General features: G+C 35.5%; 1 protein-coding gene across 4 annotated transcripts in view; it reads right to left on the reverse strand.

The window, feature by feature from the left end:
• The window catches only part of LMBR1 (limb development membrane protein 1), a 70658-nt gene that overhangs the window by 33848 nt on the left and 16928 nt on the right, over positions 1-19882 (reverse strand). For 3 of the 4 annotated variants that reach the window (XR_009957545.1, XM_062568829.1, XM_062568828.1), the window contains exons 3-5: positions 18553-18592; positions 15980-16119; positions 10538-10641 (exon numbers count right to left, since the gene is read on the reverse strand). Coding sequence is in view for 3 of the 4 variants with exons in the window: in XM_062568829.1 (XP_062424813.1) it covers positions 10538-10641; positions 15980-16119; positions 18553-18592 (284 nt within the window). In the remaining variant the exon portion in view is untranslated. The remainder of the gene's footprint in view (positions 1-10537; positions 10642-15979; positions 16120-18552; positions 18593-19882) is intronic. The other variant, XM_062568830.1, reaches the window with a different exon arrangement.

The following is a 19882-nucleotide window of genomic DNA, read 5'->3' on the forward strand; positions in this document are numbered from 1 at the left end:
CAATTAAAAGAGTAATAGGTGTCATGCAAATGCACACTATGGCCTTACTAACTCCTTCCTTGCACTGTCAACTCAGAGGGACCAAGTGGAGCACATACCAAGTAATACAACTCTCTAAGGAAAGGTCTAAATATCAAACTACTGGTTACGAATATTAATAAAAAATCATTGTGCTATTATAGAGGGAATCAAAAAGGATGTTTGTTTAACCTAGTAAGGCTTCATTTAACAAAGCCTAACAAAAAAAAATGCTTTAAGACATTTTTATGATTAAGATATTTATATGAAAACTTGCCATTATCAATATCACATTATACAGCAATCCTCTTTTCTGTGAGTTAAAGCGGCACCTGACTTAAGTCTTGTCTTCTTTAAAATGAACCGAAAAAGCCCATAAAAGACTTAAAATAAACAATGTTTTTGTTTGTCCATTAATATTAAATAATAGTATTTCAGAAGACAAGTATTTCCACATAGACTAATGTGAAAATACTCGAAGTTTTTAATAAAATATTCCTGATACATAGAACAGTCATGCTTATAAAACAAATTGCCATGCTCAAATAAAAACAGCAGCAGCTTAATTTAACATTTCTTACCATTTAATAAAAGAAACCCAAATACCAAGAGAGAAGGTAGGGCACATTCATACTGCTTACATGAAGCAGCTAACTTCGACTTGCTAAGTTCTTGGAGGCCTCTGCCTCCTTACATTGACTGAAACAGGGGCTTCTAGACCCCCCGAATCAGTCACTTCAGGTATCTTACACAAGTGAATACTTGCTCTTTGCCCTCCTTTGAGAAGAAATTTAAGTGAACTGTCCTGTAAACCTCAGACAATAAGAAATACATCATCTCATGAGGTTTTTAGAAATACAGGTATCCTCTACCACAAACAAAAGGGTCTATGGAGGGCACTAAGAATGTTTCCTCCAAAAACAAAATCTGAAAGCTATTCATTGCTGCTCACAGGTTTCAGCCAGGTGATGGTATCTAGTTTTCTAAATTATTTAAAAAGATACCACCAATTTCAAGTTAAATCCTTTGCTACATAAAAAGCCAAGAAACAATGACAAAAAGCAATTACTACAGGATTATGTTATTTCTGGAACCTAATGCTTTCAGCTTACTTCTGCTGCCCATACAGTAAGCATACAGGTGGTCCAACTATCAATTCTATCCCAGAATCTTTCCATTTTAGCATTGATGCATTTAACTGATTTACTGAATAAAGAACTCTAAGTTAGTCTAAAATAAAGAATACTGTAACTTAAAAAAAAACACTAAATTTATTCGCTAAGAGAGCAGTGGGGAAGAGAGATTCACAGGTTATTTTAATATGTTTACAAGGTTACAGCTATAATAAAGCTTTTAGCAAAGAATTATCAGAATTCCACAAATACAATTCCACTAAATACAGCAGAGTTCTGCAGTGTCTGAAATGGATGAGTTCAGAAAGGTGTAGGAGTGGGGAAAGCACAGAAGTTCACAACGCATTTTCCTCCTTGCCCAGATGAGGTGGAATACCTAACGCTGGTGAAGGAGCAGTCAGAAAACTACATCATGAAATAACAATAAGTGTGCTGCAGGCTATCTTTGCAAAGTATTTTTGCTCCAACACTACTAACAATCCTTTTTTTGCATCCTATAATTCTACTATTTTTTATAGCTCAAATAGATGAAAGTTTTGCAAGAATACAACTAGCCTGACACATTTTGCTTTTCCAGCTACATGAAAAAAAAGTTAATCAAAAAAAGGAGCCATAATCTCTACCATATAAACTATGCCAGGAAATAGAATCATTGTTCATCTATGGAATCGCAGCGGGGCGGGTACTATAGAAAAGCTACGAAGAGGAAACTACACCACCTATTTATCTTCTGTTACCTTATTTTCTGTAACGGACACTGCGGCCTCCTTACAAACAAGGACATCCTAATTTATGCAAGCAAACAAGTGACATTTAACTACTTCAATGAAACGGAGCCCAGATCACATACCATCACATCTTGATCCACTGTATGCAACCACCAACACCCGCTTATTTTCCTCCCTCAACTGTCCCCAGACACACACCTGTTACATATATTCAGCAAATCAATCCCATTATAGAATAAAGAGCATAGATTCAGCGTACATCTACAACCAAGCTAAGCAAGATGCTTATTAAAACATTTCAGTATCTACAAAACCAAGTTCATAACAAGCCATACCTTCTCAATAGCTGCAAGTTCCTCCACTGTAGCCTCTCATTCTTTAATTTCTTTATCTTGCTCTCTTATTGAAACCAGACTAGACCCTAGCCTGAAGAAGGCATGTACATTACTCACGTGCAGGCTGCAGTCCTGCACAGCCTTTGTTCCTCAACGTCTAAAAAGGAAAATCATGCAACTTCTACATGCTGAGGTAGCCTTCTCCGAGTTTATATTATAAGCAACCTTTCTAATCCCTTATTGATCTACATGTAAAGTTAAAGACAATAAGAACGTGAAAACTAACACTTTTGCCTTAGATATAGCCATTCTGAAGATACAGAATAACACAAAAATCCCTGCAAACTTTTTATATACAGAGCTATTTTCATACCATACAGATCTCCAATATAGTTACATATTCCAATCACAGCTCCTTAAAAGCAAGTCATATACTCACTTTTTTTTTCCTAATTTCTGTAATATAATTTATTCACACACTTTATGTGTGCATGTGAGTGGAACTGCAAACAAAGGGTCCAGAAATTTAAATTTTAACATGTTTTCAGACATGTTATACTTCCAAATGTGACATGCTAGCAAGGATGCAAAGCCTTTTCATCTTCCATTTCCTACCATTTTATGAGTTCTCACATTTAACATTAGAGGTACCTAAATTATGTAACTCTATGCTACAAATTATAAAAACATTCTACATTTTGCTGTGTACCTACTATTCCAGAGACTTCAATGGAAGCAGAAAACATACCAACAGCCAAGATGTACACCATTTTTAAACACAAAACTTAACAGTAAGTATAGCCCTTGAGTATCTACCTTGTATCCTAGAAAATATGTTACAGGTTTGTAGAACTGTCAGTTAAATATGCTTTTATTTTAACTGGGGGGGGGGGGAAAGACCCTAATCAAGCTACTTGCCAAATCAGGATTCCAGAATAATCAGGGTCTGCTTCTAAACAACAACAACAATAATAATCTAATAAATTTTAAGTGGTGTCATTACTTCAGTTTAAAGAACTGTACCTCATATCTGAACTTAACATCTTAGCTTACGTCAAAAATACAAAACCAAACAGTTGCCTTTGATGTGACTGATTAAACAACTTTTGTCTCTGGTATTACTAATGGAATGAGTAAATGGGTTGTAATATAATGTACAATAATTCAGTTACATACTAGTAAACATTTCACTGAGATCAGAGCACTAAAATTTCAGTTCATGCTGAATGATTTTATAGACAAATAAATATGAGCTTAAATACCACATAAACATACCCTGTTAACAGGATACCTCAAGACTATTTGGTGAGCCATTACTCAAGTGGCCTGTGGGTATTACAGCCAAAGGTATAGGCAAGCATAAAATGTGAAGTCAAATGCTGTTTCCATGTAAAGTTCAAGTCTCTTAGATTCTCCAAGTCACTTTTCCAGAAAAATCAAGCAAGATAAATATAGAAAGCCTCTTTAAAAATTCAAGGTAAGCTAATATTAGAAATGATCTGCCTGCACTCTTCCCTAGTATAATGCTTTTTCTGTATCACGGAAACAGTTACTTTCCATGAAATATCTTGAGATTAGCAAAAGAGTTTTTGAAAGAAGTATTTCAAATTTGATTTTTATATGGATTTTGTGCATTAGCTTCATAACATGCTGAAAACTACGTATTTTATAGCATTCTACACTGGTAACCAATTCAGAGTTCTACCAGTACATACAGTAAAACTCCAAAGTATTGCTTTATTCCTCACACACACATCTATGGGAAAACATAAAAATAAGAATTTCTACATCGACCAAGAAAGAAATGGACACTTTACTAATTTTCTATGTTTATTATGACATTTAGTTACCTAGCATTTAAAAATACTACAAACTGCAATATAATGCGTTAGAACCTTAGAGCCTTAAATAATGTTCAGTCTTGCTATACAGTAGCCTGGCTAAGAAAATTCACGACTATTCTAAAATACTAATATGTTAAGTGGGTGGAAAAATCTATACACTATGGCTACTTAGCAAGTTGAAAAAGCTTATATTTCTGGAAGAAAAAAGAAAAAATCTTTAAAGGGGCTAGTAAGTGCATTTTTGCAAAGCTCTAACTAATTTTCCTTCCTCAAAATTTTCTTTACAAAACACTTTTTAAAAATCAGACTGTAAAGAAAGGAGGGAGGAGGAAAAAAGAAAAAAAAAAATGTCTCTATCAGCAGAAACCACTGTATTTCAATATTTGAAATGGAATCTACATACCAAGTTTTACTTGCAAGGGCTAAACTACAACTGCTAACATAGGCAGGACTTTGCAGACATGACAACTAAATCTTTATACAGTAGCAAGCACCAAGCAATAAACTGTTCTGAACACTGGTCCATCTCACCTGCCTTAAGTGTATGGATAAACTGCTACATTCTTAAGTGATGTTTTTATTAAAATAAGCCTCAGTGATAATTTGGGAAGAAGTATCAAGAAAAGGCAAGCAAAGAGGGAGACTAGCTGACACATAACAATAGCCAGTGAAATATTACTCTTATTTTCTGTAATAAACACCAAGATCAAAACATTATGCAAGTTAAATTTCCTTGAAAGGTTCCCAGCAGGAGTCTTCCTTTTTGTTTGTGCAGTACGCGATTTCCTCTCACCCACAAAAAACATACCAAGAATGTGCATGTGCCACTAACACTAAGCAGCACTTCCTTAATCACTCATTTCCAACAATTTATGGATGATCAGTGGCAAAAACGAGCAAAAATAATGAAAGCATGCAATGAAAGCTCATTGAGACAAACCGGCTTGGACTTCCTACTCATTTCTGTGTCTCTTTAAGATGGGGGTCTGATACAAATTAGCCACTGGGAAAAAAAAGTCATCTGGTCATAAAATACAGTACAGGGTCACTTTTATGTAAGTTTGCCAAAAGGGACATAAACCAGGACAATTTCAAACTGTGACACAGGATAGAAGTATATTAAAAAAATCTTTGTTCCTCCTCCATTGTGCTGTCATGTTGCTCAGCTTTATAGACATTCCAAGCACCAGCTCTGGCCTCTTCGCTTCCACCTGGTCTACCTAATTAATTAAGCAAGGAAGTTACCTCAAATTTTTGTAGTATTTGTTTTTATTATCATGCACTTCTTTTGATGTCCCAGGAGTTAACCTCTTAATCCACAGACTGTGTGTGTTGTGTTCTGAACATTTTGGGATGTCTGGATAATTTGGATAATTGGTCAGGATGTTGCTGTCGTTCATGTTAAACTTTATGCCATGACTTCAGGTTCAAGGATCAGTATTAAGGTAAAATACTTCATAAAGCCTTTTTTAAACTCTACACTTGTGATTATGCAATACCTACTTAAACCAGCTTCTCACAGTGGTAAAACTCACTCTTCATATTTTCTTATGAACTACTCCTAAACATCTTCATCTTTGTCAACTTTAAACAAATACAAATTTTGGTTGAAGTTACATCAGGAGAAAGCGTATTTTAGGGTCAAGAAATCTATAGCAATTATCTCCTCGAAGATGCTTGCCTCCTGCACACAGCAGCACGTGTAACACTCTGTGCAGTCTATTATTATCACATATGTAAGGGTCAGTACTGTGAACAATAAAAGCCCAACTACAAATACCACAGTTTTCCTTTGGAGAGGAGGATAAAAGATCAGGTCAATTCTGACTAAGAAATATGACTGACCTTTGTTTCATCATTATACTACAGAATTGGTGAAAGCCAGGGATGAAGAACTGAAAGAGCATCTAAACAAGTACTGTCCTTGTGCACAGACACTTCAAAAGGAAGACAAGAAGAATTGAGATATAACAAAGGCTTTAGTATTGATACAGTAAAGTTGTTTCAGACTACTCCAACAGCTCAGATAACAGCCGTGGCCAAGGCATGACACACCACAATGAACTCCAACTACTTTCATATTCAGGAAGAAACTTACATGCATACATGTGTGCATTAAAAAGTGCATGTGTGCATCTCCCTACACATACATACATGCACATACATGTGTATACCAACTTTACTGTCTCTTATAGTTATTTTCCTGATAACAGAAGTCTGCAACTGCTATTCAGCGTAAACAAACTATACCAAAGAAGAGCACTTAGGCTCTTTAAAGGGGCACAGCTGACCCCCCCCCCCCGGCCCAAAATGCCCTTTTCAAATCAACATAGTGGTTTTAATTAAAAACTAAGCAGAGAGTCAGTCTGATTTTCAGTACAACACTGCATCCGTCCATGGTGAGTGCCTAATTTCCGTATTTCTCTCCTCTGTGCAATATGCAAGTGCTTGGTTGTTTTAAACTGTTGCCCTGGGGAATCAAAAGGAGTCTGTAAGAAGGGCCATGTGCCATTTAGAAAGTATACTAGCAACCAAGAAAAAAAAAAAAAAGCCATAGTAAACTGGAAGATGGTTAATCAAACCCATTCAGATTCATGAAACTTAAAGAGCAGGGGTAATAGTTCCATAAAAGGACATGGAAGATCTTTATACAAAATCCGTAATACTAATTTACAAACTATCTGCAATAGCTTGTAATAAGTTCATATTATAGCAAATAGATAAAAATCAATTCTAAGCATAATCAATGATAAATACTCAAACACATGGATAAACAACATTATCCTGTATGTGCCTAAAACCAAAGACTAACATTACCATCAGGAGCTAAGCTCAGAGAAATCCATTAACAAAACAAAAAAGGTTGAATTCATTTTCAGAACCAAATCTTTTACTCACTAAATTATAGAACTTTTAGAACTTAAAAATTAAAATCAAACCAGCAATGCTTACATTAAACACCTAAAAATGGATAATTTGACTCTAGTCACCTATTTACTCTTGATAATGAAGGTCAATCTACAACTGATTTAAGATGACCTGCATAAGCATTTACACAGGAATAGTCTTTTCACCCATATTTTGAACCATGTTAAGCATCTCAAGTCAACTCCTTTCCCTATTCAAGGCATCCAACTTCCAGCTGAAAGATTAAAGATTACCCATCCTGTGGCAAACTTTTACTGAATGCCTTTGCATTTACAGAGGATCCCTCTTTCATTCAATGCTGCAAGTTTTGTCAAATGAATATGCGCCTTCGAATTGAGATTATTAAAATCTGATTTTGCCATCTAACAGCAATAGCATTTGAATGTTCTATCTCTGTGGCCCATCAGTCTGATGTAGCGAATGCAGTTAAGTTTTGGGGGAGTTTTTGTTTGTTCAATTTTAAATTTGCACAAGTACCAGAATACTATAAGGCAGTCACAATCTTAAAATCATCTGTTAAGACAAAAGGTAACCAATGTGCCAAAATGTGAGGGAAGTAAAATAGATGGAGTAGTCTTCATGGGTTACAGAACTGAAAAAACTTACGTATGTCCCTTAGTTCAACTAAACATAAGCTTTCCCAGATTTGAGTCACCTGTTATGTGATTTAAGAAAATATTTATTGTATTTATTGCATCAGTAATCATTTATCCGCATCACATTTAGAAGAGATTACCATAAGGAAGGTGTTTAGGACCTCTCAATACTTCAATGTAAGTTTAGTCCAGAAAAACTACTGAAGAGAAGGTACTTATATTGGGATTTTATTTTATTTTTTTTTTAACATTTTTTTTACTTTTATGAGGGCTGCAAGGTATGTGCAAGTTTAACACAACCAGGATGCATAACACATCTGTTTGAGACAAAGAAGTCCATAAGTCAAGGTATATACTGCTAGTATCATATACAACGTTTTAATGGAAAAGAATCCCTTCCTCCCCCCACCTTCCACAGCTTTGCTTGAATCATCTCCCCCAATCTTGACCTCCACTAAGATCAGTTATGTTGGTGGTTGTTTTGTTTTTAAAAAGATACATATTAGCTGTGGCTAGACCTTCACAATTGAAGGAAAATGGAGCAGCCTTCACCTGAAAACTGGAAGGACAAACGAAGCTGCTGAAAGGTTCCTGTCCCTAGGAATATGTGCATGAAGAGGGAGAGTGGCTTCCAGCTGACCTGGCTAAACAGGGTTAAACATATTACTATGAATAAACACTTAGCCCAAGCCCAGACTCCTCTAAACTTGAGCCTATTAACTTGGTCATCCAAACCCACACAGAAATAACTTGGATACTTCTATAGTTCAGTCAAAATATAACAGCACAGCAGCAAAGAGCTCATAACAGGGCTAGCCAAAGTATTTACATAACCGTCTCAGTTGGGTCCTGCAGGTCAGTTCTGACATAGCTATTTTGTTCAGCTTATATTGTCTGAACAGGAGGTTCCACCATAGAAGAAATTCTCTATTTCTCCACATTATTTTATCCCAATTAAAATTTTCCTCACGCAAAACTTTCTAAGTATCTTATTTTCACTGCCTTCTTCTGTTTTCTCTCAAATATCTACAAGAAGCTTAAAATTCAAAATTGGATTCAGTACTCCCATTAAGGCCTCCTCAATTCTACAAAGATCACCACCACCTTCATCACCTCCATGCCACATTCTCATGAATGCAGCCAAAAACTACATTTTCTTTCACACACCAATCATCACCATCTTGTTGATTTATGTGTTGTTTCCGATCCACCAATGACACAGTAGTATTTTGCATCCATCTTTAATGCGTTTCATTTTCCTAACTTCAGGCCATTTCTCAAGATTCTTTGCTTTCTAATGCAGTCATCAAAAGGACCTGGAATTCTCTCAAACATGGTATCATCAAAAACAAAAATGTAACCATTTAGATTATAAAGATTAATGAAAACATGTAGTAGTATTGGTCCCCAGACAGCCATTCCAGTTTAAGTTCTTTGATATTTACCTCTTTGAACTTCATTTTGTTGTGTCTCCCATTATAGTAATTTCTTTTGCATTGCACTGCTTTAGTTCATATGTTAACATTATACTATTATCATATCGTTACACGGGAGCATAACATGCTCCTGCCTATTTATTACCTTGGATTGTTTTACTGTTACCCCTAGGTATTTTCCTGTTAGCAGAACCAGGTAATTTATAAATACTTACAAAGTGAAATGGCAGATACACATTTTACTTTTTCCAGACAAATTCTTTACTAATTCCTAGTTGTTCAGAAATTGCTTTGCCAAGTTTCATGTTTTGCTGTCAGCCCTGTCAACTTGAATATTTCAACTACGCTAAATATTTTCAGTCATTCTCTACCCATTTTAGACAGTTTTCTTCACATACTTTATTAATAATTGACCAAGTATTTGTTCACTATAGAACCTTGCTTGCGAAGTTTGAAAGACAGACCTACAAAACTCACAAATTAAACTTGCTGGTTTTCTCTGGGTCATCTGTTATTCAATCACTCTTCCTATTAACAAATAGCTCTATACTTTCTTTTCTTGCTACTTTATTTCTAGCGCATTTATTCAACCTTCTCTTGTTTTAACATCCCTTGGTAGTTCTTGTAAATAATTAAAGGGTTTTTTAATTGGTTGTATATTATAGGTCCTACCTTTCCTTTGCATTAGCAAAGTTTGTTTTTACAACTCACTGTCTCTTATGAGCACACAGCAACTTTAATTTATTAAAGTAACCAGGATTTTTCAATACTAAGTTGCAAGTTCCAATTTTCTGTAACATCTTATTACTTAAATTTAGGCCTAAAATCTTTAATCTTAGATCACATCAGGAATCCACTGTTGACTCATTGGGTTTTTTCTTTCTTTCTTCTTCTAGCAAATGTAAATGATCTGCATTTTAAACATTCACATTTTCTTTAAAAAGGAAATAGATGGTTATCAGACCAACACTTACTTACAGAAATTAATATAATATTTTAGCTTCTTTGCAGTTTTGCTTTTAAAGAGTAAAGCAAATAAAGTTACCTTTAGATTCTTCTCCATAATATTAGCCTGCTAAAAATGGAACAGTTCTGACGTCGTATATTTTTAGCCACCTGAGGCCCCTAAATTTCTTTCTCCTATATTACTTTTTTGTTTTCATTTAGAGATAATCACAAAGTTTGCTTTTCATCTCTTTTCATCAAGAAGAGGCATTTATGTTACCAAAACAATTTTCCTCAAAGAAAATCTTTTTAAAAGTTAAAGCATGTCATTAAGGAAAAAAAAAATCCTTCTTGATCTGTAGCTTTTCAAGGGCTTTTTCCCTTAGTTACTCGCAGTCAGATACTGCATATTCACTTTACCTGCTTGTGTGAGAGCTCACATGTGTATACACACAGGCAGGTCTCTGTGACAAAAATTATTCCAAATCTGTAATACTAGCTTCATCGGAAATAAGGGCTAAAATAGAAGGTATACCGTAATTATTCCATACAGTGTTTAACAGTATGTTCCTACCTTTTTTAAGCCAGCAAATCCTTCTGATTCCAGAAAGAAAAAGGCGAAGGGCATCAACACAAACAAACATAAATTGGAAAAAAGAGAAGCAAGATTCCACAAGCCTGCAACAAATAAGAAAAAGTATATATTGTAGGTTTTTCATCTTTAAAAGATACTACATTCCCTCTCCTTACTTTTAACAAAATAATATACATACAAGTATAACAAAAGTCAAGATTTTATGGATGCATTGGGTTCTTCACAAGTCATTGCTGCAAAATACCACTTTCTATGTGCAATGCTCTTCAGTTTTAAGGAAAATTTGAATATCAATTTAAAACAGCAGCAACATTCTGAAACCTTGGAAGACACTGAAAGTTTAAGTCAGTAACTTCCATAATATCTCACTGTTTCTGCAGGGATCTTTAAATATTTGTTCTAAAATTTTTCTGAACAAAGTACTTTCTCACCAGTGAATCTCAAGAAGTTTCAAGTCTCTGTATTCCCTACCACTTATATTCTTCCTCAAGAGAAACTAAGACAAGTCATGGATTTTAACATCACCAATACACAAACACTATCATCACCTCCCCATTAAAAGAGGGTATCATGATAAAGCACTAGCAGCCCTCCACAATGAGAGGACTGGCTCAGTGGATGAGGGAAAAGCAACAGATGTTGTTTAGCTTGACTTCAAGTAAGGCCTTTAGTGCTGTCTCCCATAACATCCTCACAAACTAATGAAGTACCAGTAGGTAAGTGGGCTAAGAGGTGGACTGAAAACTGTCTGAACTTCTGGGTTCAGCAGGTTGTGACCAGCAGCACAAAGCCCAGTTGGAAGCCAGTCACTAGCGGTGAGCCCCAGGGACCAATACTATTCAACTCCCTCCTTCATTAGTGACCTGCACGAGGACACAGAGCGCACCCTCAGCTAGTCTGCAGACAACACAAAACTGAGTGGTTGATGGTTGTACCACCATTCAGAGGGCTCTTGACAGGCTGGAGAAATGGGTAAACAGGGATCTCATAAAGCTCAATGAAGACAAACGCAAGGTCCTGCACCTAGGGAGGAATAACCCCATGCACCAACACACACTGTGGCTCAACAAGCTGAAAAGCAGCTTTGCGGAAAAGGTCCTAGTAGACACCAAAGGTGACCATGAGCCAGCAATGCACCCTCCTGGCAAAGACTGACAACTCGTCTCTATTAAGGAGATCAGTAAGATTTATTAACCTTTATGATTTTGTGAGCTGAAAACTTTCTGAACAGCCCAGTAGTTTTTGGTGGCTAAACACTTATCTCATCACCACTATATCAATAGTTGTGCAGAATGTCACGTTTAGCTTGCCCACAATTTAGTGCTATTGTAGGTAACAGGTTTAGCTAGTGTCACACCTTCTGCAGCCTGAAAACACAACTTTTACTTTGTAGTCAAAAAAAGATAGAACTAGGCAATGAGGAAATACAGATGAGTCCTTACGCTGCTGAAATAAATATGCATATGAAATGCATTATTCAGATGCTAAAGTAAAGTCTGCCTAAAGGTGTCTAAATTCAAGTTAACAACAACAAAGAAATTAAAAAGATTTTTCTTCCGGAATTTGCTCAGTGAGGAAGCCCTTGTTACCACAAAGAACATTCACTCATAGCAGCATCAGCATGAATTTCATGGAGAGGCTTTACTACAGCACTGAAGTATTCTACGTAGTTCTTTTTTCCAGAGAATGAATACTGCTAGATTTCTTTTTTTTTTCAGGGGGGGTGGGGGAGAGTGGGGGGTGGAATGATTTAAGTGGTTTTCTTTAACTAGTGATTTTTGTTACCTAATGGAAGGCTGTATACCCATTTGTCAAAATTTCAACTGCTCTATCACATGTACACCTACAAAGCAAAAAGAGTAAAACAGTTCTCAAAAGAACAAGCATCTACAGTATATACGAGGCATTTGCAGGGGCACAGTGCATATCTGGGCCAATTTTTTAAAAAAGCTGAAATGCAAAAATCTACACATTAGCAGCTGATAGGAACCACATCTATAGAATTTCAAAATACAGAGCAATAGTACAAATGTGAAATTATGAGGTAAGGACCGTACTGTAATGCTGATTGCATACTTTGAGGGAAGTGTAAGTGTAAGAACACCAGATGAACACACAAATGTTAACAGATTCCCATTGTTCTTCCTACCCAGCACCTACTTCACCAAATTCAGAACTTCATGATTCTCCTGCTCCCCTACCTTATTTATTATCCTAATAACTCAAAAGTCAAATTAAAAAGAGAAAAATATTTACTTCCTAGGAAATTGACTATGTGATAAAGCTACCTAAGAGCTGATCACAACATATAAAAGCTTTAAGCACTCTATCAAGACTTTTTGCATGGGTAGTGACCTAAGAAAATCTCCCATAAAGAAAGCCAAAAAAAAAAAACAATTAAAATCCTCTGCCTGGCAAACAGATTAAATATTCAGCAATTTCTTTTTCCTGTTCCTGTTAGTTTCATTAAGTTTTACCTCCACCTGGTGGTTATGTCTAACAACAGCACAAGTGAGCATCCAGCAGTCTAAAGTATTTCTGGGTTTAGTTCAACATTTATTAGGTAAGGTTATTTAAACTGGATACAGCTATGGGCTTTCTGTCTTGTTTTAAAAATTAAAAGTATGTATTCTTCTGTTTTTCTGTATGTCACAATTACTCTAACAGTCTACAATATAAAAACCTTTAATATTACAGTCAAGTATCTCCATTACAGACCATATTTATAATTGATAAATTTAAGAAAACTGAAATTTTACAAGTTTACAAAACAAGTTTTCCCATTTAATAATATTTGTAAATATTAAGCCAATGGTATGCAAAGGCTATGCTGGACATAAAGAATTATGAAGCTATGGCCAAATGTTTCCTGAATTTAAGTCTTTGAGATCGCACTATGAAGTCTCAAAAATTGCACGTGTATTTCATAATTACCTTTACAAAGCTATGCCAATATAAGGAAATAGAGTTTTTATAAAGCAGTGGAATATTATTATGCAAACCTAGCAGACACCACAAGAGGGCGCCTCTCCCCAAAGTAATGGCTGGACACACTATTTGATTTTGTTAAATCGCAGTAACACAACCCGATGATCTGATCCAAAAGTGCAGTAATGTTTATAAAATCTTCATAGCAACTCCAATAAAACTTTTTCTAATTCAGCCATATCTACCCCCCAGTCTAAACTTCGCAATGCATAGCTAAACTTGAAAACACAAGAGATGCTGAACTTAATTCCATGCTCGTCATTGCTATGAGCTTATGAAATATAAATTGCATTGCATATGCATAATATGCTATTTTCAACAGATTAATTATCACATTAAATCAGAACCAGATGGTCACTGGAAAATGTAAGGGCCTTCCTATGTAAAAGCTACTACTTATGGCAGATTTCTACATTAACTCAAATTTTGTTTTGTATTGTAGCAAATCAAAAGTAGAGTGAAAACTTCAAATTACTTGTTAGTTTTCACTCTGTAATACCATATTGTACGTTTTCCAAAATCAGTTCAAACACAGAAGAACAGACTAATTTCCATTAAATAGATTTATACTTTCCAGTATCAAATGTGAAAAATTTCTGAGCAGCTAAATCCCTGCAAAAAGTGCAAATCAGTTCGATCTTTTTAAAATAGGAGACCTATCAAATTTGCAATCCTCTACGCTATGCATGATGTTATTGATCATAGAATAACTTCTCTAGAGAGAACCACCGAAGTTATGTAGTCCAATCTCTTGCTTAAAACAGGTAACATGCAGATGCAACTAGGTTGCTCAGGGTATTAGCCAGTTAATTTTGAAAAACCTCCAGGGCTGGAGATACCACAGCCTTTCCACTCAGCCTCTTCTAGTGCTTAGCCATCCTCCTTCTAACATCTAACTCTGTCCTCTTTGAGGACTGGCACCCGTTTTCCTCCAAAACTCACTACTTGGCAGAGACCTGCAAGGCGTTAGAGTAGACTTTGCCAGTAAAGACAGAGGTAAGGGGAATCCCAAGGACCTCAGCCTTTTCCACATTAGCAGCAAGACAACGTTTTCTTCGGTCGTCTCTTTGCCGCTGACATGGCTATATAAACCCATGGAATCCCACGTTCTTATTTCCTAAAGAGGACAAAGTCTATTCTCTTAAATTATAATGTATTTACTGCCTTCCTCACTTTCCTCAGATCTTAAACTACACAGTTACCCCAGGCAAGGCGATCAGTTCCTCCTTACTTCCTTGGGGGGGGGGGATTTGTTTATTGCCCAGATTAAAAAAAAACAAAACAAAAAAAAAACACTCAACCATTTTCAGAAAGACGACAGAAGAGAAAGCATGTTGCTTGTCACTTATTTCCTGCTTACAACCATCCACATTTCATCTCTTGCAGAGCCCTACAATCTTATTTTATAAACCTTGCAAGTCAGGAATCTAGGAACTAGCAACATCAATTTGCTATCCATGAATATTATTAGATATTTTGCAAAAATGAGCATTACAGACAAATTAAAAATTCATGCAAGTCTTCAGAGAAAAATATCTTCAAGACCAGTTTACTATCTGTTCACAAGAGTAGAAAGTGCATTGCACAGTTAACTTATAAATTATTTGCTTGCTTCAGTTAGCTTATGTACTTCTTTCTCCAGGCAAATCTACTGTAAATACATCCTGCTTCACCAGTGTTTCCCTTAGGCCCATGGAACAGCCCAAATGATTTTCAGTTAGTATCCTCTGGCAGAGGCTGTGTCCATTATACATGTTGCATAGTTCTAGGAATGTTTTCCAATATTAGCCTGCACATAAAATTCACACCACCAGGCATTAAGGCATCATCCCTGCAAGTATAAAAGTTGCACTATTTTCTCAGATTATTTCAAGGGAAAAAATGCATTTTGACTGTGCCTCCTTACTATACTTGATATACTTACATTCTACAGTTTCCCTTGTTTGCAGATAAACTGCTAACAGCTGAATTCGGCTATCTAAACCCAACTGCTTGTAACTAGGAAGTTTCTTGAAATAATTTGTTATATATAGCAAGAAATTGATATGCATCATCATAAACAAACAGGCTTACAGATCCTTGATTTACACACACGGAAAAAAATTGAACATATGTAAGTTACTTTGAATATCAATACAGAATAAGAACTGCTGGAAACTAAGTAGTGAATTTGGTTTAGATTCCTCAGTCTGCATAATTAACAAAAAATGCGCACCAGAAACAAGCAAACCACCACACCACACACACACACCAGACAAACAGTGAAGACATACTTTTGTGATCTACACAGTAGCAAAACCAACCAGCCAACAACGCATCAACAATTCATTTACTATCTTAAATGAAAATGGGGTTATTAGCTTAAAAATAAAAACATATGTGGGAATGTATAATGAAATCATTCATTTTAATTACATTACGCTGAGTACTAACCATGAATTAGTGAGCCATTTAACCACTGAATATAGTAGTTTTGTGGAAAAGACAGCAGGATCTCATTGCTGATTATTGAGAAGGGCAGAAGCAGGACTGCACCAGCTGAAACTGCTAGAGTGAAGGTGCTCAAGAACAGCCTGAAATTTAAAGAAAGGCACCACTGTTAGCACCAACAACATGCTCCAAACAGGGGGGGGAAGCAGTTACCTGATCATCAGTGCCTGAGGGCTTCTTACAGCATAAAAGGGGCAGGAGGAAGGAGAAGCTATGATTTCACAATTTACTTTTTAAAAGGCAACTTTCAAATACCAAGTAGTTTACAGAAATCAGAAAATAATTGTTAGCTACCATATTTTTTCCCTCTTTGAAACTGCATACATTCAATTCATATGTCATGCACAGGATAAAATAAATCACTGAATACCTTCTGATAACTATAACTTTCAATTTTTCTTCCACACAGAGTGGAAAATTTTTTAATTTCTTATTAGAATTTTAGAAAGTAGAGCAGTTTTTTAATGATTGAAAAGGTGAGCAGGATAACACCCAAATTAGTATTCTAACACTGAACTGAAAAATAAACATTGCTTTTTCAGATGTATCAACACATAGCCTAGACCTTTTTTTTTTTTAAAGTTGCAAATACAAAGAAATTGCCAGAATTATTCAAAATGCTTATTCAAAAGCTTATTCTTTTTAGATCCCAAATGCAATTTATACTGAATGCCATCTTGAGGCACTAAGAACTGTGTTCCTCAAAAAGCAAGACCAACAAAAAACTTAGAGAACTGGTCTGATGCTAAAAAAAAATTTTTTAAAAAAAATCAAATAGTTTGATAAAAAAACATGAACTTAAATAGATTACTTCTACAACAAGGGGTCAGTAAGTTGTTTTAGAACTCTTACTTTTCCATAACAGTCTGTCTTTGCAAATCTATTTTTCATTCATGGAGCCCTTAACCTATATAAAAAAATCTGCTAAAGTCTGACTAACTTTAAGAAAAGTTACATGCTTTAGTTGCTGGTTTCTGGAGGGGTTTTGTCTTTTTTTCTTTTTAATGAAGTTTAAGTATGCTAAGCCAGAATTGTGAGATACTATAATACATAACATTATAAACACTGCTAAAGTGTTCCAAGGTGCTACAGTGTGGCTTTGCTCACCATCACCACCACTTTTATTATTGTCGTTAAATGTCCTGACAATTACACTACATAAAGCAATGTCAACCTGCATACATTTGACAGTTAGTAGTTTTTGTAAAATAACGTGCATAAATGAGGAACAAGAAAGCTTAAGCTTAAGGGACAGGAAGCTGTTTTATAACTGAACAATTTTAACAAAAGTCTATTACTCTGAAGTGCTAATCTTGACACTATGTTTGTAAGACACTATGGTCTTACAAAAAACAGTTTTTATAATTGACATTTGCTGTAATTTAAAGCTAAACTAGAAAGCAGATACAAAACATAATAGTTAACAAGAAGAATTTTACTCTTTGGATGTTCAAAAAGTCAGAATCGGGCTATAATCACAGCTGCCATAAGAATCATTCAATCCTAGAGGAGCTTTAATTAATGAGCTGTCATCTTAAAAGCAGAGATCCTCCTCTCTGCTTGGGAGGAACATAACAAACAATGTATTTCTCTCTCCAGATCTGAAGTAGTTTACAGTAAATTAGGATTTCAAATTCAAGAAAAACAATGTTGCTATCAGAAACTACTGAGAGGAGGAGCATCTAAAACTCATATCATCATCTCCACATCTTTTGAGCTTGCCACGAATGCACAACTGAAAGTGAACAGCTTGCACTGCATTCAGCATTTTCCCAAGGTACAAGGCAGATCAATGAAATATGCAATGAGTTCTCCTTCCAATAGCATGACAATACCACTGTGGAAGAACTGAGAACATTGTACTAAGTAGCAAGTCCATATAATTCAGCAAACTGTAAATCCTAACTGTAAAATTCAGTAACTGAGAGGTCGTGACAGTTCACAGATGTTCTGCAAGTCTTCAGTCATGCATTTAGAACAGGAGAGACTAATTTAATATCTAGCTTTATTAAGGAACAGGAAGAGGAGAGAGAGTCACTGGCAGACCAGCAGGTCCAGCAAGCATTTAACTTTCATTTGCTATTCTATTTTTAAGCACCGTTCAGGTGACCAAATGCAGATGTCTACTTCAGGATGAGCTGACTTGTTCTCCAGGCTACACTGCTTCCTTTAACAAGACTTCCACTGACTGCAGGCAGAACCTAAACACACCTCACATGTAAATATCTACATTTAAATACTTTAAACTTAGGTACAAGTCTTGAACTGAATTTCACCTCTAGCATCAGGTCCTCATGCCTAAGTGAAAAAGCTGTAGACCAAACCACCTTCCCTCTTGTCATGCCTTTCATTATCCAAGTTGCTATTTGATCAAGTTTTTCCTCTACCTTCCCCAAAAGTATAATCCATTTACCATAATATTTAAAAGGAATTGTTCTTTAATCTAGAAGCATGTAGCACTCCCATTATAGCCACATATTCATGAAAAAGTAGTGCTGCAAATAAGTGATACATACGAAATTCTGTTAACAATGGCATCTTCATCCTCTTGCTCATCTGAAAAATATATCAAGTTACAGCAGGTTACATTCAATACTAGGTTTTCTTTCTTCAGGCTAAAACATATATACATATATATGAAGGAATAATTTAGTGGAAATTTAAAATTTAGAATTACTAAAGCAAAAATAAATTACTAGCATTAATATTTTAAAATGATTCTAATAAAAAATTAATGATTTCATATTCTTTTGCTAGTTTTAAGCACTTTTCAATCAACATGACCACAAAGTTATTTGACTTTTTTATTTGAATACAGATCAAAACTAAGGGCCTTCCACAGGGCTCTAGGGCAAACAAGCTGCAGGAAAAAGTTGTAGACTCCACACTAACTAACAACATAAGTCCCAGGACAGATCTTTCATTTTCAGGGTTAATGAATCTTTTTCGAAACAAGAAAACATGACCACAACAGTAATGACCATTTAGTTGCTTCCCCATATTTATTCCACACACAACTCTTATTTAAAGTGATACCCTAGTTTCCCTTCAGGTATTTGGCATTTTAGATCGTTTTTCCTCACTTATTTCTTAATTCACATTCTGAGTTTTTGAAATATTACCAACTTTAGAAACACTATTTCTGAAACTGCTCTGCAGAGACCCTCATTGCTTTCTCCTGTATCTCTTCTAAAGACAAATAACCACAAAAATCTATATAAAGTCACAGAATCTTTGACCTCTGAGTGTTTAGTGGGGACCCTAACACAGATAAATCACAGATGAAATATAAATAAAAGATACATCCTTTTCTATACACATCTTGGTGTTCTTTTTTTACACATTTGAAATCATTTTCTAGTTAGCTTTCTTCTTGTACTTTTAATTCTTTCACTGAAAAATAATTTGAGTTACATCTCATGGAAAAGCTGGGAGACATTAAAAGAGCCAGGTGTTGCAGGTTTATGTAAATCTCGTGTAATCTTGAAATAAATATGTAGTCCCCAAAATAGTTTACTTTCACAGAAGAATTTCCTAAAAGCATGAGGTTACTGTTCCTGTTGCATGACAGGAACCTCATGGTGTTTTGAGAGACCAAGTCCAGGCCTCTCATGATTTACTTTTGCTAAAGAGCTTGTTATGGAAACAGCAAGCAATTTTTCCTCAAGAAACTCCAGAAGTGCTAACTTAAATTACGTGTCATCAGGAAGCCTAGCAGGCTATGAAGTCTACCTAGTTAAATGCTCCGAAAGCTTTCGGAAAGTCACGACAGCATCGGAGCACTTCCCTCCCCTAGCCCAACTAGCGATCAAGTGCCAAGAATTATCTACATCCATCATTGTTTGT

Source organism: Rhea pennata, chromosome 2, assembly GCF_028389875.1.
Source record: "Rhea pennata isolate bPtePen1 chromosome 2, bPtePen1.pri, whole genome shotgun sequence".
Lineage (NCBI taxonomy): Eukaryota > Metazoa > Chordata > Aves > Rheiformes > Rheidae > Rhea > Rhea pennata.